Raw genomic sequence first — 22,067 nt, forward strand, 5'->3', positions numbered from 1 at the left:
ATTTGTCAGGGACTAAATTGAAAAAAAGCCCCATCCTCACACTCTCTCACACACTCTCTCTCTCTCTCTCTCTCTCTCTCTCCCCTCCTAAATCCATATTCCATCATCATCATCATCTTTTCCTTCTTCTTCTTCTTCTCCACCCACACGCATACACACCTCCTCCCAATTCCCAATTTGGAGCTCCCTCCTCCCTTCCATGGCCGCCGCCGCCGCCGCCGTTGTCGCCGCCGGCCGTCCTCCGCCGCCGCCGCCTCGGAGGAGCTCCGCCGCCGCTCGCGCTGGAGCCTCGCACTCTCTCTCCTCTCCTCTCTTTCTAGGTCTCTCTCTCTCTCTCTCTCTCTCTCTCTCTCTCTCTTACCATCTTTTTTTTTGTCCTACTTTTTTTACGCGTAAAAATGCGATTTTTACCCTTTTTTTTCTTTGCTTGCATATGTGAGATATGCGAGATTATTATTACGTGGACACATCCTAAATTTTTCTTTGCTTGCATGCGAATTCCGGTTCGAGAATTGAAATTTCTGTTTATCTCTGCAAATTAATGAGACTTCTTTTTTTTTTCCCCCTACATTTGCTTGAATTGTGATTGTTGTTTGTGAGAAAAATGCAATTTTGAAAGGGGTTTTGGCGAATTGGTAAGTTGCTATTGTTGTTGACTTGATTATACAAAAAGGGCTGATTTTTATGGATAAAAATACAATTTTTTTTCCTGCTCTTCTTCGTTTCATACATAAGAAATGATTCACAATTTTAATAGTTTAGAAGTGTTTTAGTAATTTGGAGTTTGTTTTTCGTTGTTGTTGTTGAGTTTTTTCTTTTTCTTTTTATTGTGAATTGATAGGAATTGGGTGTTGAGAGTAATTTAAAATGTTGCTAAATCTACACTAATTTGTCGAAATGTAGTAAATTTTGCATGGGTGTGTTTATGGATTGTTTGTTAATTTTGTTACAAAAGTGAAATTATCGAATTGAGTATAGAGACTGAAGCGAAATCGAACCAAAATAATTAGATTAAATTTATTTATTTTTTTCGGATTTGGATACGACAAATTTGGATAAGAACTACAAAACATTTTCTCATGGCTCCATTGTAGAAGTGGACTAAAGTTTTTTCGCAGTTCCCAGGAGGAATGTGATAGCTTCAATGCTATCGAGTCTCGTTTTCGCGCCCATCGCACGCCACGAAATCGCAATCGCCGACGCCTCCTCGTTCGGATTCAGAGAGTACATCGACAACTTCGACGGCTACACCTTCTTGTACCCGAAGAGCTGGATCCAAGTCCGCGGTGCCGGCGCCGATATCTTCTTCAGGGACCCTTATGTTCTCGACGAGAACTTGTCGGTGGACATATCGTCTCCCTCGTCTTCCAACTATAGAAGCGTCGAAGATCTCGGGACCCCGGAAGCTGCCGCGGAGAAGGTTTTAAAGCAGTACCTGACTGAGTTCATGTCGACGAGATTGGGCGTTCGGCGCGAGTCCAACATCTTGTCTACGTCGTCGAGAGTTGCGGATGATGGAAAGGTTTACTATCAAGTTGAGGTATAACTTCATAAGCATTGCAAGCTTAAGTTTAAGCTATTTTGGATCAGTTCAGGGATTAGATAATGTCCCCCGCCTTTTTACGTATTTGCAGGTGAACATAAAGTCGTATGCGAGCAATAACGAATTGGCCGTTATGCCGCAAGATAGGGTGCAGCGGCTCGAATGGAACAGGCGATACTTGTCGGTTCTCGGCGTCGAGAACAAGCGGCTGTACGAGTTAAGATTACAATCCCCTGAAGATGTGTTCCGCGAGGAGGAGAAGGACTTGCGCGAAGTCATGGACTCGTTTCGGGTTGTGAAGGCGATCGATTGAGAGCAACAACACTCTTGTGATTTAGAATAGGAAAAAGAAAAAGGACAAACGAAAATAGTGCGCGGCGTAATAGAGGAGGTTAGATTGTTTTCAATCTGCAGTTGTTGATGAGTTTGATCTCCTTTTGTGCAGCTCAAAAGATACTTATTTCCAGTTCTAATCACCACTTATGATCTGAAATTGTCTGGTCGTTATTAATCATACCACTACCACTAGGATGTATCCCGACACTGATGAGCAGTAGAATCAATTCAGAATCATTGTTTATCGTTTTGTTTTCTTTTTACTAAATCTTATTATTTCAACAATATACATGACTAGAATATATTCCGTCGCTAATCAGTAGTGGAATCAACCTGTGTTTAGATTTTCTACGCACATGGCGATTCCAATCCCATATACATAGGATCAAAAGAATCAACAACAATATCAATGAAAAAAAACCCACAATTTTCACTGCAATCATAAACTTCGCCTGAGTTACTCTTAATTATGGAACATTACATTGCAAATGATCACACATACATTCACCGTTGCATGTCGAAACATTATGTATTACATGGTGATCAATTTTTGTAAACCAAACAGCCAAACAAATTGCCACAAATTTATCGTAACTATGCCCAGAAAATAAAACTGATCACACAAGGTGATAAATAGCAAAAATAAAGCCCTAAGCCACTATTCTTACTCATCTGCTACTGCAGTTAATAACCTTAAACGTCCAAGATTCAAATGGGTACAAAGTTATGGTGTAAAAAATAAAATGATTGGTTTTCAGATTAGTGCAAAGAAGTGGAAAGCAAGCGCAAAACCTGATACAACATCTCAATCAAAAGAACTCAAAGATCTAAGCAGTCTCGAGTGGCAGATATTTGGGCAGTTTACAGGCATCTGATAAATAGAGTTCGAAAAAACTCGAAAAGCATTGAACCCATATTCAAACAATTGCCATGGTTGGTTAAACGGAAGGAGGAACAAGGTCACATTCTATCCTCCCTCTTCCTCGGAGCGCAAGTAATGATCTCATCAACCCTCAGTATCATCTCAGCCGCCTCGGTCGCCGATAAAAGTACAGCTTGTTTAACTTTGAAGGACTCCGAGATTCCGAGCTTTTCCATGTCGCCAACCTGCACCAGCATTGCAATGTTATTGTTTTATGATTAGCAAAATTTTCATCATAACAAAACGTAATCACAATCCATCCTGGAATTTCCATGCAATCGCTTTTAGCTCAACAAAATTGAGTGTTAGGCCCCCAAAGTCCATAAATTATGCATTCTGACATTTACCAAAGTTTCCCACCTTAGGGAGCTAACTTCTGTTTGTGCATATGAGGGATAAGTGGAAAAAATGAAAAAAGATAAGAGGCAAACAAGATGCATAAAATTTAGCGGTTTCATCATTTCATAAGTTAATTTATCGTATGTCACTCACGCGCAAAAACAGCACAAAAACAGCTGTCACGTTGTAGGAAGAATACAGCAAGGAACAGATTGCACGACTTACAGACTTCAGGGACCTAATTGCAGAAGCCTAAGTGAAAGGAGTTTAATGCTATCACGTAAAAGGTTAAAAGGACTAATGAATTACTACAACTTAAAAACAGCTAGAGGACAACATCTCTATCACTTACCCCGCCAGAGATGACATCAATTCCAGAAGTGCTCCTCTCCTTATGATGCTCGGCACGGAGCTGAGAGATAAGGTCGGCGCTATCAAGTCCGGCATTGTCAGCTATGATGGTTGGGATGGCTTGGAGAGCCCGGGAGAAGGCCTCGATAGCATGAGATTTCTTTCCGGGGGTCCTGCGTGCTAGTTCGTCAACCTCCTTTGCCATCACCATCTCAGGCCATCCGCCACCGAGTAAGACCCGGCTGTCGTTCACGGTCTGAGTCAGCACACACAGGGCATCGTGCAAGGATCTTTCAGCTTCATCGAGCACATGTTGGCTGCAGATGATATCAAAAAAAAAAAAAAAGAAAAATAAAATAAGAACGGTTGAACAGAATCAGCTGAGAAAAAAAACAAAAAGAAAACTCAAACTTCACTATTAGATTATTGTATATTTTCCCCTTCCTTTACATAACGACATATTCAATAGATGTTTCATGTGATCAAGGCTAGCAAAATAGGAATTTATTTGCCTGAAGTTTGCAACGGGCACAACAATTGATGCAGTTAAGCAAGGCCAATATCTGTGGGTAAGCTTCACGATTTACCCAATAGCACAATAAAGAGGTTAACCATCTTTCAACACCTCTCCCCTCAGTGCTGCAGCTAATAGACGGAGCAAACGAGAGAGAGAAAGAGAGGAACAAATCTAGAGGAAATCATGGTATATCCAAGATCTCTTACCCATATCCGAAGTTTGTAGTCCACATAAGTCTACTTACATAGGTTGGAGTGTTTGGGGTTTGGACTGCTAACAGATATTTGAAGAATAGCCTTCGTAAAAACAAACTTAAACTTCCTACTCCATAGTTCAGATGCGAATGAAGTAGGTATAATTGAATAAATCGCAACCAGGATCACATGATTAGTCAGTTCGACAGACATAACAAGTGCAATCCTAAGAAGATAAAAAATATAACAAGACAAAATGACGATGCCAACAAATATGCTAGCTCAATTATCTTAGAAATAATTAAGCACGGAATTAAATGACAGTCTAATGGACATACCTTGCACCTCTTAAAACAATGGTACAAGCTTGACCCATTTCGCACCCAGAGAAATGAATCAACCTATCTTCACCAATCATTATCTCTTCAATAAGCTTGCAATGCCCAAGCTTAACAGACTCTGGATTATCAAAAGTCGATGCAATCTCACCGCCTGTAACGAGCGCCAACCGCTCAATCCCATCAAAATCAGCATGCTCGATAGCAAGTATGCCAGCATCAGCAAATAGTTCCTCTGGAAAGTTATATATCAATTGACGGTTAACGAAACAGTTGATTCCATGGGCTATTATTTTTTGCACTTTCTCTCTCATCTTCTGCTTCTCCGCAGCTTCGATCTCTGCAACCTTAGTCATCGAATCAACACGAACGCGGGCCCCATAGATCTTTACTTTGTCAGTGTCCATAGCAGTGTTAGCAACCAAAATCTTGGCGTTCTCAATGCGCTTTGGTTGCCCAATACCTATTTTCTTGTCAAGAATAAACCTTCACAAAAAGACAACGGGTAATGCTATTATTGAGCTTTTTTGTGCAATATCAATCTTCCAATTTGAATGCAAGTTTGCTTATGTAAACCTCATTTAGCTTCAGAACGCCTAGTTATTTGTTTTTTGGGCATAGAACAAGCATGGGGCAACAGACATATTGAACTTTGTATGCTTTTTCATACTTTACGCAACTATAGGGAAAAAAAAAAAAAAGTAGATCCATTTTCACATATATTAGATGAAGAAAAATGGATTATCATATGGATATCATATATAATAAATTACACTAACATCCCCAATTCGCCGTTAGTGCCTAAGGCTAACTGATGATGGTAATGCAAAGCTACTTGACCACACATGTTAATATATTTGACTGTGAAATCATACCCTTCATCCAAAAAAGAGTCCTTCAGAGATCCTCCAGGTTTCTTTAGAATTTGGATGGCCTCCAAATTAGTGCTCCCCTGATACCAGCAAGAAAAACATGAATAGATATTAAAAAGAATAAATGAAACTTGCTAAAAGGAAATCATGGCTGGTGGATCAAATTAGCAATTACCAATATCAAAGGAAAGAAGGCACAAAATTTTATGTTTAGGTGCAATTGATCGCAGATAAATCTATACAGTATCTAATTAGTAAAAGTAAATAACCATTTTTCACTACATACAAGTCACATGTCAATTTATATTCCTACTTATCTAATCGAAAGTTGCGGTCTTGTGAGTACAGAACAGACACTTTGTCTAGGAAAAAACAGCATACAATAATGAGCAACTTGAAAAACAAATGTTAGTTCAATTAATGACAGCTCATATATCGTTAATAACCAATCCATGTAAACATCAGTACATATGTATTTTACATACACGTACACAAATTACACATATGTACTTACATACTAGATATGAAGTGTAGTACCTTAAGCCTCAAAACAGCATCAACAGCAAGTTTAGCAAAGTACTCCTTGTCCTGGGAAAGTATTTTCGAACTCAAAGTTGTCATAGCAATGTTCAACAGATCGGATTTAAACTTCTCTGAAATCAAAGTAGGATATTCAAAAAGACATAAAAGATTTAAGTTATAGGTTATAAACTACTAAAAACAGAGGAAAGTCAGCGACTGTAAGCCAAGCTAGTTGTCGCACCACATAATCATAAAAAACTAATCGATATAATAGGATATAAAAGAACATCATATTATTCATGCATCACAAAATTGTTGATACCTGGGTCTTGTTTGTTGTCCATGGCCTTCTCTAACAAAGCATTGCGTGCACATTCAGCAGCCATTCTGTAACCTGTAAGATTAATCCATTGAGCACCCATAAATTATTCAGTAGAATTACGCTAACTATCTCACTGATAAAAGTAAAAACAACTCAACAATAAGAAGGCAGTAAGGGGCGCCATATTTAATAATCAGTTCAAATTATTTGAAGGCAAAGATATAGCCAACTTTCTCGACAAAGGAAAGAGGGTTGAAAGAGAACAATACAAGAATAAAACCCAGTTCATTTAGCATGCCGTACACATTCTAAGTAGCAGGATGAGATTAAAACATGAACCTAGTGCAAGTAACCTAGTTACATATTTTCATCTAATCACTACAAGCTCCTTATGACTTTCATTAGGCTAAGCTCTATTGATAATTTTTTACACTGTGTATCCTTAAATTTAAAAATAAAATAATAAAAAAAAACAATCCGAAATGTTTACTACAGGTCTATGTACAAGTACATAATACTACCATTGTACCCATCTTACAACACACACAGCATCCAAGCTAGACATTTTAACACTTCACAACAGCTCAAGGAACTGCTACAAAAATGTTCTTGGAAAGCATGAGACAAACCTGCAATAATAGTCATAGGATGAATCTTTGAGTTGACCAATTTTTCAGCTTCCCTCAGTAGCTCTCCAGCCAAAACAACAACTGAAGTTGTTCCATCACCAACTTCATCATCTTGAACTTTCGATATATCTGATACTCAAACTAAGGACTAACCTTTCTCTTTGTATAACAATTACATGAATAGGACAATTAGTTTCTTGTGTATAGCAAAAAAAAATTATTTTTATTTTCTACTAAAACGAATGAATCAGTGTGAACAAAGATTTAATAATAAATAGCTTGCAAATCGAAGATTACATATTGGAAGAAAATCAAAGGATACCAACAAGGACCTTCGCAGCTGGGTTGTCAATATGAAGTGCCTTCAATATAGTTGCACCATCATTAGTAACAGTGACATTACGCCCTCTGCCAGTTGACTGCAGGATCTTGTCCTAAACATCAAGTGTGTGTATGCAAGTCATATTAGCTAAGCCAATTAAGCAACAGTCAGACGTGGACATGAGGAAGAGCAATAAAAACTTGAGAATCAAGATAATACCATTCCCTTCGGTCCTAAGGTGGTCTTAACTAAATCAGCAATTGCCATTGCACCGATAAAAGATGCCTGCACCAGGAAGAAAGTGGCAAAAGCAACTGTAAGTACAAATTTTGGCTTAGGAATAACTGGAAAAAGAAAGTAAAATCTTACAAAAATCAGGAATCCAGAAATTAGCTCAAGATAATATCTTCCAGGAAATATATTTACTGATTTGGAAAAAATAGCATATCAGGCATACTATTTGAGCTTGGGGAAATTGCATAGCACACTAATATCTTGGTCTTGGAACACAACACAATCTTGGAAACAACCAGTTCATGCAAAAGTGATTGAATGTTAGAACTAACTCAAAATACTTCCACTCAGACCCCATCCTGGTGTGACCTTAACTGAGCAGCGTTTTTTGTTACTTGAGCTCATTTTCTCGAGGATGGATTTTGAAAGATACTAAAGAAAGACAGTTAATCCCTTCTGAGAAGCTCAAATGAAAATGGACTGTAGACCAGATATAATGTGCAAGCAATATCTGTGATTTTCTTTTAATTTGTGCTTCACTAGCGCATTGACTCTCAGAAGTTGTCAGACAAAAAGAATACTGCAAATTAGAATGGTGCCGTGACTGCTGTCTGAGAATGTTCAGTCTCATGGAAGAACCAATGTAACAGCAATATCTGTACTAAAACAATCATTTGTTTTCCTATTCCATCAAAACCATCAGTTAAAAGGGACTACAGTATGGCATAATCTCGAGTTAAGGGAAACCTATTAAGAGGTGGAACCGCTAGGCCTAGTATACAGTATGAAAGTTAGTAAATGCTTGGCCAAGTAGTAATAAGAACAGGATAATGAGGAATGCATCTGTATCTCATGACCAATGTGAAATCTTTTTTCCTCCGTACTATTGCTTCCAGCATAAATCCATCGATAGACAAGCTTGAGTAGCTAAAGTTCCAAGATGATAGGCATAAGTAAATGGTGCACCAGGTATCAAAACTTCTAAAACTTTACAGTCAACAATGACAAGATTGAAGGTCATAGTTATAAAGATAAACCTACTCTGATATCATTTACTAATCCATCTTACACAGTTCGTTATTCATTCTGAATTAAAACAAATCTAGCATCCATTTTCTCTTCCCATCGTACTTAAGGGTGTTTTTCTCTTGCGCCAGGTAAAGCTACACTCCCCCAAAGGGTTATTCACAAGCTAAACAAAGCAAATACGACTTCCCCTTTCTATATATTTGACAAAATGTATACCCATCTAGCGAATCATCCCAAATTTTTTTTCCACAAAATATAGTTCAAATATGTTCATGGAATAAAAACTAAGTATTGGAGGGGCAAAAAGAGACTTTTTCAGCATTCTAAATAGTAAAGTAATGATCTTTTAGCTTCATCAATTAATTCCACTCAAAAATACCGCCTAATACTTAAAAAAAAAAATCGCTTTGATGTTCTATAACTAATAGCAATTAATACACGCTATTAGAAACTACAACTGAAACTGAAACTACTATAAAGCGAGTTGAATCGATACCATCCGAGCTCGATCTCCCTTCTCTTCCGTGGCTTCATCTTTCAACAACCGCTCCACCTACACAGCGATTCCTCACGGATCAAACAAATCGCACACCGAAATTTACACTAAGTAGAGGAAACGAGATAGAACGTACCGCCATTGGAGACAATCGGAAGAGCTTCGAAACCCTAGGGGGAGTTCGAGATCTCGAGAGAGGGGGTGGGATCTAAAACCCTAGAATTCGAAAGAGGAGATTTTGGTGAGGGCGAGGATTCGAAGGGCTCGGAGGAGGCGCTCGAAGCAACACGGACCCACGAGCGAGCCTTCGCGAGGGAACTATATAGTGTAAAATTTACGGATGGTCCCTATACTATGCTTATATTGCGGTTTACTTTTTAAGATTTTACATTCTAGTCCCTAATAGACAAAACAATCTAATGTTTTCATATAGATGCCATTTTTAAATTTATTTTTTCCAAAGGTTTTAATGGTTATATTTTAAGAAAAGCTTCCACGAAAAAGCTTAAAGACTATAGTTTTTAAATTACAAATATTTAAAAAATAAAAATAGTATAAAAATTATCCATATATTTAACTTTTAATTTATTTCAATTATGCTAAGTAAGAATTGTCGTGTCCGGACATGCTTATCAGCATGGGCAGTTCATGCCTACCGTTTCAGACTATATAGACTAGTTTGATATATTTTAATGTTAAATCAAACTGACATAATAAGATAATACAAGTCTGATTTAAATTACAGCGAACTTATCAATCAGCGAATATTGCTTGATCCAAACCGGCTCCAGTGTTTAAATAAGTTGAACCAATACCGCCCGTCTTTTAGCTCACCATCTATCAATTAAACACATTGCCTCTGAAATCACTATACTAAAACAAAAGAAAGAAATATTACGGGCTTTTTTCAAATTTAGCCCCCCTCAAAAAAATTTAGAAATTATCCTAACAAATTTATATTTGCGCATATGGCCCTCTTCTTACCACATAAGCGTTATGTTTATATTTTTAAGTAGAATACGATGAATAAATCACTGTGTTTAAATACAGCGATTGAATCTCTGTGTTTATATCCACACCTTAGTCCCTCCTCTTTAACTTAGTAATGAAAAAAATACAAAAAGAAACACGGTGATTCAATTATCATGTTTAAACACTGTGATTGAATCACTTTGTTCAACTTTAAAATGCTATTTAGGCGCTTGCGTGGCAAGAAGAGGACTATTTTATACAAATATAAATTTATTAGGGTCATTTATAATTTTTTTGTTTTTGAAGGGGCTAAATGCAAAAAAAAACCCAAAAAGTAATGATGGGAGTGCACATGTCATCCTCCTCTGTTCCAAATTTTGATTGAATTAAAGTCGGCGCCGAGTCACTCTCCACGCATACTCCATAAGAAGCCATCGCCGACTTTAGGTTTGTTCCAATAAACCTACTCTATTTCTCGCTCTTCCTACTCGTCGTCTTCTTCCCCCAACCCCTCCGTAGTAAAGCGATCGTGAGAGAGAGAGAAAGAGAGAGAGAGAGAGAGAGAAGGTGCGGATGAACACGGCGGATGTGGCGGCGGAGGTGAAGTGCCTCCGCAAGCTCATCGGGATGCGGTGCGCCAACGTATACGACATCTCCCCTAAGGTAGAACCCATCACCGATCCCCCTACACCCAATCCCCAAAACCACCCTGTAGACCATGCACTCATTTCCCCATTTCGCCCATAACCATTTGGGGTCTCCCCCATTTGCGCACGTATCTTCCCGTGTTCGATCCATAGGACCTGCCGTGTAGATTCCCCAATTCGTTTCTTTCGAGTGTTCTACGTTTAAACTAGCTTTTATGATGCAAAGTTTCATAATTGGACATTTCTATTTCCTATGATCTCAATTTTCTGTTGTTATTGTGTAGATAGAGTAGAAAAGGGGAGTTTTGGGGGTTAAAGTCGTGTGCTTTGAGTCATTAGTAGGAAACTTTAATCATATTAGGTATTTGATGATGGTAGGTGTAGGTACTTAAGCTTGAATTCTAACCCTAGTGCTAGGAGGAACTTTTGGGTTCTTCGCTTAAGCATTTGCGAAGTGATCGATTATACGGAAGTATAAGTGCTTGGTTTGTGCACAAAAAATAAATGAAAATTTTGAGACCCCTTCAATCTTGTTGTAACCTTTTCTAAATAGCTGCTCCATGTAAGTTCGTTTGTATTTCATGGAAGCAAATGTTTTTATTGATGCTTATCTTCAGCTTGAAGAAAGATACACACTTCCCCTTGTAAGCTAGTTTTGCGAAAATAAGCGGGAGTTTCCTTTCTAGCAGTGTGGAGGAAGAGTAGATCACTACAATTAGTATTAACATGTTTGTTTTTGACCTACTATTTCATCGAAGTAGGCGTCCTGGTTATGCTACAGCAGCAAATGATTTTATTTTAGTAAGGCTTCGCATAATATTCCTTTCTCGATGCAAGTCTCCGGCTTCTTCAATGTTTATGGGGATTAACCTCATAGTCGTTTCTAATTATTCTTTATTTTGTAGACTTATCTATTCAAGCTGATGAATAGCAGTGGAATCACCCAATCAGGGGAGAGTGAAAAGGTATTTTTGTTGATGGAAAGCGGAGTCAGGTTGCATACAACTCAGTATATGCGGTAAAACAATGACCTTGTATCTGTTTTTTTTTAAAAAAAAAAATATGTAAGCTTTGAGTCGTTATTTACTGGAATGCTCTGTCTATTTGCAGAGACAAAAATACAACTCCTTCCGGCTTTACTCTTAAATTGCGGAAACATATACGGACAAAAAGACTTGAAGACATCCGGCAACTGGGATATGATCGTGTAAGAATTAAATCCTCATGAATTTACCTTCTCTTTGCTTAAAATACAGCATTCTATGCCGTTTTGTTTTTTTTGTTTCTTATATGATCTTTATATTGCTGCCTTTATTTTTGTATTTGCAGATTATTCTTTTCCAATTTGGATTGGGTAGTAATGCTCATTATATAATTCTTGAACTATATGCCCAAGGAAATATTCTTCTCACGGATTCTGAGTTTACTGTAATGACGCTACTCCGCTCTCACAGGTTGTTATCAAATCCACAATCACCAAGTTCAGAGGAGTTTTATGGGTGATTTGATAGTATGATTACACTAGATATCGTAATCATCTTGTAACTTAGGTCCACCTTAATTTTCTGAATTTTATTTTTTTGTGGTTATTCTGAATCTTTTATCTCTATAGACCAGCAAACCAGGTCTTTATTCATTTCATTTATCTCTTTATTCTCTATATACTCCATAGCTTTTTTCTCTTATTGTCAGTAAGTTGACCTAAAACTCTCACACTTCTTATCTTGAAATGGTTTTGAATGGACAAAATCAATGCATGTAAAATAACTTTTTTATCCCTCAAGTTTATGTTGCATTGAGATTTCTCTTTGTGCATTATAGAGCAAACTCAACATTATGGAAGGGTCTTTGGTTAGTAATAAAATTGTATCTTTTGTTACCTTTCTTTTTCTTTTTCTTTTTTTCCATGTTTTAACTTCTGTTCTCTGTCAAACTTTGCTATTTATTTATTTATTTGTTGATAATGCAACCACAATATTTTTTTGTTAACTACAGAGATGACGATAAGGGTTTGGCTATTATGTCACGCCATCGCTATCCAATAGAGGCTTGCCGCCTTTTCGAAAGGACTGACTACTCAAAGTTAAAAGCCACCCTAAATAAGCCAAATTCAACCAAGCATGATGAGTCTTCAGAACTTATTGATGATGGGAACAATATTCCAGATAAATCCAAAGAGCAAACTAAATCTAAGAATAAAAAAGCCAATGATGGTGGCCAATCAAATAAAGCTACTTTGAAGACCATTATTGGAGAGGCTTTGAGCTATGGACCAGCACTCTCTGAGCATATTATATTGGACGCTGGCCTGCTTCCAAATATAAAACTTGGGAAAGATCCTGATAGTAAAATTGGGGATGACACGATACACCTTCTTGCAGAAGCTGTTTCGAGGTTTGAAGATTGGCTTGAGGACATCATATCCGGTAAGAGGATTCCCGAAGGATACATTGTGATGCAGAGTAAAACTACTGGAAAGGATACAAAAAACCCACAAGAATCGGCTTCATCTTTGAAGGTTGATATATTACTTCTGTTCAAAGATTACATTGTTTGGATGATGGTTTAGCAGTACTACGGAAGTCAGCTAGTTGTATCTTCCATTTTAATTTCGTTTCTTTAATCTTATGCAAATTAACTATGATAATTTGCTGTTCTTAACTTTCGCGGGTATGTCTATGCAATAATACTTCCTTTAGGTTGTTCTTTCTGAATATAGTGGGTAGGCCAAGTTTATTATGCTGTATTTGCCGTTCACTTAATTGCAATATCTCCTTTTAATTGTTTTTACTTTTTCTCGAGGAAACAGTGCTTTTCAAATATACGTTCAATCAACTGAATTTTGATAATGCGTATTTGGTGCACTGATTGGGCATATGCCAGTAACATGCATCTACCAAGTGTTTGACTGAACGTTTTGTTCTCATTTTATTCGGTGTCACATATGAATCGTCATTTATTTATCATGCAATATGAGATTGACCATTATGATGTGAATTCTTTGGTCTTATCTTGTTCTGTGGCCTGATAAGTGAACCTTCATGTAAATCAGTTTGGACAAATTATGGCAACGTAATAGAATATTTTATTTGTTTTAAACCAATACTGATATATTTATCAGTTTTTGGTCAAGCACTCTTGCCCTATTACTTTAAGTACACAATTAGGGTTTTGATAAGAAAATTCGGGCTGGATTTCATTTTTCCTTCATTTCTCTCCTCCGTGTCTTTGTGAATCTGTTGATTTATGCTCAAATAAAGTTGATCTGCTCCTTTTGATGATTTATCTACTCTGTGAGAAAAATAAAGCATATTCTTTTATTTCCATTTGCAGATATATGATGAATTCTGTCCTATACTGCTGAATCAGTTCAAGTCAAGGGAATCTGTTAAATTTGAAACATTTGATGCAGCTTTGGACGAGTTCTACAGTAAAATCGAGAGCCAAAGAGTGGAGCAGCAGCAAAAAGCAAAAGAAGAAACAGCAATACAAAAGCTTAATAAGATACGCTCGGATCAGGTTCACACTTTCTCTCTTTCTCTCTCTTTCACAAAATAGCCTCTGTAGCATTTTAAGTTATTCTTACGATGCAGGAAAACCGTGTACATACATTGAGGAAAGAAGTGGACCATTGTACTGAATTGGCGCAACTGATCGAGTACAACTTAGAAGATGTGGATGCGGCCATTCTAGCCGTCCGTGTTGCCCTAGCAAATGGGATGGCTTGGGTAGATCTTGAGCGCATGGTGAAGGAAGAGAGGAAATCAGGAAATCCAGTAGCGGGTCTCATTGATAAACTCCATTTGGACAGAAATTGTATTACCCTGCTCCTCAGTAACAACCTCGATGAAATGGATGACGATGAAAAAACTGCCCCTGCTGAAAAGGTTCTTCTTTTAGTGCCTTACTTTGACTGCTACCACTGTTCCTTCATTTTGTCTTCATCTGGAATTTTTTTTAGATTGAGGCTCTGCAGATGCACGAATATATTTCAGCATTTCCCCCTCTGTTAAGGCTTATTATTATTATTGCATATTGCATGATGATTCCTGGTTCCAAAATGTTACATTCCTATTTACATGCTTTTGTTTTCATTTACTTCAGGTAGAGGTCGATTTGGCACTTTCTGCACATGCAAATGCACGCCGCTGGTACGAAATGAAGAAAAAACAGGAAAGTAAGCAAGAAAAGACCATAACAGCACATGAGAAGGCTTTTAAAGCAGCTGAGAAGAAGACGCGCCAACAACTTGCTCAGGTAATCTTGTAGATTATGCTTCAAATTCCACTTTGGACATAAAGTCATGTAAGACTTTAAATTTAACGTGGATACCCGTATATTGCAAATTAAGTTTAGCCTCCTCTTTAGATTTGGTGATATCTCGAGGGTGTGCCATCAAGTCATGTTTTAACTCAAAATCATTGGAGTTAGTCGGTCACTTCAAACCAAATTAAAGACAGTTGGTCAAATTACAATTAGGAAAGTTTGGTAAATTTGTAATTCATAATAGAGCGGAATTTCATATACAGCTTTTATTAAACTGGGCCACGTATGTTTTTTGCTTTTTGAAACTGGACCACGTATGTTTTTTGCATTATAATTTCCCAGTAATAACGACTGTTTTTGTCTTGCAGGAAAAAACTGTTGCTGCAATATCTCATATGCGTAAAGTTCACTGGTTCGAGAAATTCAACTGGTTCATCAGCAGCGAGAATTATTTGGTTATCAGTGGTCGTGATGCTCAACAAAATGAGATGATTGTCAAGCGATACATGTCCAAAGGAGATCTGTAAGTAAATCTTACTATTTTTTTTATTTCAGTTCAAAACTTTGTCTTACATTAGGAATAATACTGGGTCAATTAATGCAGTTGCCTTCATTTTATTGGTCATTGTAAATAACATCATTCTTCATCGGTTCGTCTTGCAATATGAAACTCCTTATTCATTATGGTTTTATGCTGTGACTTATTTTGAGCTTTTTAAATAGGTATGTACATGCAGACCTTCACGGAGCTTCGAGTACTGTGATCAAGAATCACAAACCAGATAGTCCCATACCGCCCCTGACGTTAAATCAAGCTGGATGTTTTACTGTATGTTAAATAGTTCATTTTTCTTACTGTAGTAATGTTATAGGTTTCTTAGCTTATTAGTTGTATAGCAAATTTATTCCATATTTATCTAAATTCAATCCTTCGTATATACAACTTCATAAATATCACCAACCATCCCTAGCGCAAGTGGCGAATCCTTGATGGTTGGTAGCCATTGTCCTAAGTGCGCAACCTAGTTGCTTCACATTTTCAGCTAAGGTTATTTCTGAAAAAAAATGTATGATATAGATAGCATGCTACCATTCTCTCAAAAAAAAAAAAAAAAAAAAAAAACTATGCAAATATCTATTTACATATTTTCTCGCGCAAAAATCTGAAATTCTTGTGCATGCCAGTAAAACATTTTTTTCAATTTGTGTTTTTACGGAAATGTCAAACTAATTATAATTGAAAACCAACTTTCTCCAATGAATCAGATGACTCCCTAACCTGAAATAAGGGCACTTTTGCCAGCAGCTGTAAATTCGAGTGGTATATATGACAATTCAGAGTATACAGATGCATAATATACGTAGATAATTTTATAGGGAGATATTTCAAAAGGCCTATTCATTTTCTATTAACTTATCTGGTAGACTTCTCAAACACATCTTTATCTTTATCTTCTCTTTTTTCCTCTTTTTTATTTTTCTTTTTTCAGGTCTGTCACAGCCAAGCATGGGACTCGAAAATTGTAACGAGCGCTTGGTGGGTGTACCCAAATCAAGTGAGCAAAACTGCACCAACCGGCGAGTATCTCACTGTGGGAAGCTTCATGATCCGCGGTAAAAAGAATTTTCTCCCTCCTCACCCTCTTGTGATGGGATTTGGTCTTCTCTTTCGTTTGGATGAAAGCTCCTTGGCTTCACATCTAAATGAAAGGCGTGTAAGAGGTGAAGATGAAGCCCTTCAAGAAGACCAAGAAGAGCCTCGTAAAGAACAGAACGATTCTGGTTCAGATGAAGAAATTATTAGTGAAGGAGAGACAAGTAAAGAACCAGATACAGTTCCAGTATCTCCTAATGATAATGTTGAAGCAAGCAATTTGAAAGACCTTCACGATGAGAATTCCTCTGATAAAGATATTACTTCCCAACTTGAGGTTCTTATGGATAAGGCTTTGGGCCTTGGCCCTGCTAAATTATCTAATAATACCTCTGGTTTGGATGATAATAAATCGACATTGGAAGCGGCGGATGATGTTGAAGAGAAAAAGGCTGCTGTGAGAGAGAAGCCTCATGTATCGAAGGCAGAGAGGCGAAAACTTAAGAAAGGACAGAATAAAAATGAAATCGCGAGTGAGTTACATGAAAACGAAGCAGGAAATAAACCCGTTCTTTCAGGTTCTCAACAAGATAAAGTTAAGGAGAACTTAAAGACTGCTAGTATGAAAATTAGTCGTGGGCAAAAGGGCAAACTTAAGAAGATTAAGGAGAAATATGCGGAGCAGGATGAAGAAGAAAGGGAAATTCGTATGGCTTTACTAGCGGTAAATGCAATGATTTTTGGATTTGTTTATTAGTTCTTAAGGACTCTGCCATTTGTCTGCCTTGTTATTTTTCCCTACTTCCATTATTAATCATCTTTTCATTATTTCAGTCTGCTGGAAAAGCTCTGAAAAAGGATAAAGATTCACATGATCAGGATGGTGTTGCTGAAAAGCCAACAAAAGCAGTATCCGGTACTTTTCTAAAAGTTATCTCTGGTTTCGAATTCATTTTTCCTAAATCATAATTAAAAAAAAGAAAGAAATTGTCCGTAGGAGTTTTTCTTTTGACGTGCAGCTAGAAATTTTTGGCATTGCATTAGATTCTTATTATCTGGGGAGTGTCAAAATAATTTTTACCGGCATTTTATTTAAGGTCTGCTATTTTTTCTATGAAATGATTTTTGCATTAACTTGTTTTCTTTAGTCACAAATCTTATTACAATTAAAATATTTCCCTGATTATTTGGGTCATTTATGCTTTTAGTAGATGCCTGAAGAATGATCAATTTTGTTATAGCACAGCAGAATCACGAAATTATATTTTTATATCTATTCATTCATTTCTTTATCCATCCTTGCCGGAGTGACAATATTTGCTCTTAATGAGCGTGTCTCCATATATTTTAATGGAGGAGTAACAGTTCTTGCCTGGATTTGTTGGGAATAATCTGGTCAAACGTATTTCCTTTTCTTCCTATTTGCAGGCCAAGATGATTCGTTGAAAGTATGTTACAAATGTAAAAAATCCGGCCACCTTTCTCGCGATTGTCGAGAAAATTCTTCCGAAGCAGATCAGCCCCACGGCTTAAATGCAAATGGTGCCAACTCTGAGGATCTTACTTCAGAAGCAAACAAATCTAATTCTGAGATGGCTAAGATAGCTATCGATGAAGATGGAATCCATGAAATTGGCGAAGAAGAGAAAATGAAATTAAATGATTTAGATTACTTGACAGGAAATCCTCTACCAAGTGATATTTTGCTGTACGCTGTTCCGGTTTGCGGTCCTTATAATGCGTTGCAAACATACAAATACCGTGTCAAGATAACTCCAGGCACTGCAAAGAAAGGGAAAGGTATCTTCTTCTCTAAGTTGAATATTGAAATCTCTCTGAATTGTGTTATAAATTTTAATGCAAACTTTTCCCTACATATCTTCCTCTCCGACGGAGGTGAGGAACTTGGGTTAGGATCTCATTGTGTCCTTAAAACATTCCCAACTTTTGGTGATTTGACATCTATGTATCGTCCTTTCAGCTGCAAAAACTGCGATGAATCTATTCAGTCACATGCCCGAAGTGACGAACCGAGAAAAGGAACTAATGAAAGCATGCACCGACCCGGAATTGGTGGCCGCAATTATCGGCAACGTTAAGATCACCGCGCCAGGTCTCACTCAACTAAAGCAGAAACAAAAGAAGGGGAAGAAGTCGTCAAAGGAAAACTAGAAGATACTTCAGCAGGCTGCAAAGCTTCAAAAGATTACTCGTCAGAATATTTGGCTCGTGTCTGGGAATTTTCTTCATAGACAGACGGAAGAAAAGGCTAAATGGTTTTCCGTGGCAAGATCGAATAGATGTGAACTAAAAGAAGATTGAATTTTGAGCTGTTAATAGATCAGATTTGTATCTTAGAGGGTTTTTTTTTTTTTTTTTTCCTTCTGTTTTCATCTTTGAAACTTCAATGTTGCAATGTAATATACAAATCTGAGATTCAGTTCTTTGCAACTTACCTGCAATGTAACATAACCTATCATGCTCAAACTGTGACAACTACTGATACTTTGTTCGCACACTGTTCGATAATGATATTAAAATGTTGTGGAAGAGTTCTTCATCGATGTATGTAATCATAATTTATCGGTCATTTCTCCTGGTCTCTTTTTTCTTTTTAATCGAAATGAAAACAGCATCAGCAAAGGGCTAATGCTTTGTCCGATCGCGAAACTGTTCGAGTAGTTTTTCGTTGATGCTTTACTCTATTGTAATCATCTTTGTTGTGAATTATACTCATTTTCACTTGAAATTGTTAGCATTTAAACATTATATGAATATAAGATTATTCAACCATGGCTACATAAATTTTGTTCATTGTTATTATTTAGTGTGCATTATTGAACAATGCTGAGCAACCCCACAGAGCTTGTAGAGTTTTACTCCACAATTTATCCCATTTGTTTTTTTTTCCTTTTTAAATTTTGTGGGTTATTTGATCCGCGGCCATCCAAACTTTCGCTTGAATTTTGAAATTTTATATGTCAAACCAAAATTTTTAAAATTTTACATTCGGCTGTGTAGATTTATATTTTAAGAATTTAAAGTAAATAATGGAGAAATAATAAAAAGAATATGTCCGCAAAATAGAATGATTTTTTCGACATCAAATTGAATCCAACAGAAATTGACTTTTAATATTTTGACTTTTTATAAATTAAATATAATAATCACGGTGAATTTTATTCATTACGCTAGTATATAATTTATATTATTTTTGACCAATTAGATAATATTAATCATTTAAAATTAATGAAATATGAATCTAAATGGTTGATTATAAAATTTTTAAAGTTTGGAAGGTAAATCTAAAATTTTGAAAATTTAGAGCAAAAGTTCGAATTGTTCAGACAAATTTAATGCCCTCTATTTTAAATTTTTTAAAATTTTTTTATTTTGTAGCTATTGCATCATATTTTATGTCGTTCTCTTGTTACTACACTCCTCCAATAACTTCCCAATAACACCCCCAATGAAACTTAATTACCACACCCGTATAGTTTGGGGGAGTTATTCGGAGCCCCACAATTTCCCCCATTCCGTACACATTGGGGTAGTTGTTGGGTTAGTTCTCATATCTCCGTGGACTCGTCCCCTCTCTCGCCCCATTTCTCCCCAAAAACCCTAGAAATCCTCCAAAACCAAAACAAAAACCTTGATTTCCGTCAAATTTTTCTCCGATCAAATAAAAGGATGCGTCTTTTGCTCGAAATCCTAGTCTCCGCCCTTTCGAACGGTGCAATTTGATACCGATTTTGTGGGAATTGGACCAATTTCTCTACTTTTTTTTTTTTCCTAATTTTTACCCGAGCTTGGAACCCTAGATTTTCGTCAGATTTTTCTCCCTTCGCATCAAATAATGCATGTCTTAGTCGAAACCCTAATCTTCTCTGTTTCGAACTGTTCAATTTGATCCTGATTTTGCAAATTTGGGCCAATTTCTCTACTTTCCATTCCCAATTTTTACCATATTTTTACCAGAGCGAGAAACCTAGATTTTGCGTCAGATTTTCTCCGTTCGCATCGAAGGCCAAAACTCTTGTAAAAAAAACAAAACCCTAATCTCCGCCTTTCGACCGGTGCAATCTCTTCCCAGTTTCGCCAAATTTAGGCCAAATTCTCCACCTTTTTCCTCTTTTTTTTTTTTTTTTTTTTTTTTTTTNTGTACTCATTTTCACTTAAAATTGTTAGCATTTAAACATTATATGAATATAAGATTATTCAACCATGGCTACATAAATTTTGTTCATTGTTATTATTTAGTGTGCATTATTGAACATGCTGAGCAACCCCATAGAGCTTGTAGAGTTTTACTCCACAATTTATCCCATTTGTTTTTTTTTTTTCCTTTTTAAATTTTTGTGGGTTATTTGATCCGCGGCCATCCGAACTTTCGCTTGAATTTTGAAATTTTATATGTCAAACCAAAATTTTTAAAATTTTACATTCGGCTGTGTAGATTTATATTTTAAGAATTTAAAGTGACTAATATAAGCCAAATAATGAAGAAATAATAAAAAGAATATGTCCGCAATATAGAATAATTTTTTTGACATCAAATTGAATCCAATAAACATTGACCTTTAGTATTTGACTTTTTATAAATCAAATATAATAAGTACGGTCAATTTTATCCGTTACGCTGGTATATAATTTATATTATTTTTACCAATTAGATAATATTAATTATTTAAAATTGATGAAATATGAATCAAAATGGTTAATTATAAAATTTTTAAATTTGGGAAGGTAAATCTAAAATTTTGAAAATTTAGAGCAAAAGTTGGAATTGATAGGATAATATTTAATGCTTTCTATTTAAAATTTTTAAAATTTTTAATTTTGTAGCTATTGCATCATATTTTATGTCGTTCTCTTGTTACTACACTTCTCCAATAACTTCCCAATAACACCCCCAATGAAACTTAATTACCACACCCGTATAGTTTGGGGGAGTTATTCGGAGCCCCACAATTTCCCCCATTCCGTACACATTGGGGTAGTTGTTGGGTTAGTTCTCATCTCTCCGTGGACTCGTCCCCTCTCTCGCCCCATTTCTCCCCAAAAACCCTAGAAATCCTCCAAAACCAAAACAAAAACCTTGATTTCCGTCAAATTTTTCTCCGATCAAATAAAAGAATGCGTCTTTTGCTCGAAATCCTAGTCTCCGCCCTTTCGAACGGTGCAATTTGATACCGATTTTGTGGGAATTGGACCAATTTCTCCACTTTTTTTTTTTTCCTAATTTTTACCCGAGCTTGGAACCCTAGATTTTCGTCAGATTTTTCTCCCTTCGCATCAAAATAATGCATCTCTTAGTCGAAACCTTAATCTTCTCCGTTTCGAACGGTTCAATTTGATCCTGATTTTGCAAATTTGGGCCAATTTCTCTACTTTCCATTCCCAATTTTTACCATATTTTTACCAGAGCGAGAAACCTAGATTTTGCGTCAGATTTTCTCCGTTCGCATCGAAGACCGAATCTCTTGTAAAAAGAACAAAACCCTAATCTCCGCCTTTCGACCGGTGCAATCTCTTCCCAGTTTCGCCAAATTTAGGCCAAATTCTCCACCTTTTTCCTCTTTTTTTTTTTTTTTTTTTTTTTTTTTTTTTTTTTTTTTATTT

The 22,067-nt window shown here is 36.6% G+C and overlaps 3 protein-coding genes across 3 annotated transcripts; 2 read left to right on the forward strand and 1 right to left on the reverse strand.

Moving 5' to 3' along the window:
- Window positions 75-2,129, forward strand: LOC109719099 (psbP domain-containing protein 1, chloroplastic). Its single transcript, XM_020245628.1, has 3 exons — window positions 75-320; window positions 1,119-1,540; window positions 1,635-2,129. Exons 1-3 carry the CDS (start codon window positions 200-202, stop codon window positions 1,854-1,856), a joined length of 765 nt encoding a protein of 254 aa, XP_020101217.1. The 5' UTR covers window positions 75-199; the 3' UTR covers window positions 1,857-2,129.
- On the reverse strand, window positions 2,488-9,274 carry LOC109719493 (T-complex protein 1 subunit beta). The gene is made up of 11 exons (XM_020246215.1): window positions 9,103-9,274; window positions 8,967-9,023; window positions 7,427-7,492; window positions 7,208-7,319; window positions 6,886-7,014; window positions 6,257-6,328; window positions 5,950-6,065; window positions 5,416-5,492; window positions 4,541-5,026; window positions 3,493-3,808; window positions 2,488-2,986 (listed from the first exon to the last, which is right to left on the reverse strand). The coding sequence occupies exons 1-11, from the start codon at window positions 9,106-9,108 to the stop codon at window positions 2,840-2,842; spliced, it is 1,584 nt and encodes a 527-aa protein (XP_020101804.1). The 5' UTR covers window positions 9,109-9,274; the 3' UTR covers window positions 2,488-2,839.
- Window positions 10,506-19,005, forward strand: LOC109719421 (nuclear export mediator factor NEMF homolog). Its single transcript, XM_020246093.1, has 14 exons — window positions 10,506-10,601; window positions 11,491-11,603; window positions 11,696-11,792; window positions 11,915-12,039; window positions 12,581-13,103; window positions 13,919-14,104; window positions 14,179-14,472; window positions 14,690-14,842; window positions 15,220-15,374; window positions 15,575-15,680; window positions 16,342-17,169; window positions 17,280-17,361; window positions 17,874-18,245; window positions 18,427-19,005. Exons 1-14 carry the CDS (start codon window positions 10,512-10,514, stop codon window positions 18,615-18,617), a joined length of 3,315 nt encoding a protein of 1,104 aa, XP_020101682.1. The 5' UTR covers window positions 10,506-10,511; the 3' UTR covers window positions 18,618-19,005.

The sequence above is a fragment of the Ananas comosus genome, linkage group 13 (genome assembly GCF_001540865.1).
Source record: "Ananas comosus cultivar F153 linkage group 13, ASM154086v1, whole genome shotgun sequence".
Classification (NCBI taxonomy): Eukaryota; Viridiplantae; Streptophyta; class Magnoliopsida; order Poales; family Bromeliaceae; genus Ananas; species Ananas comosus.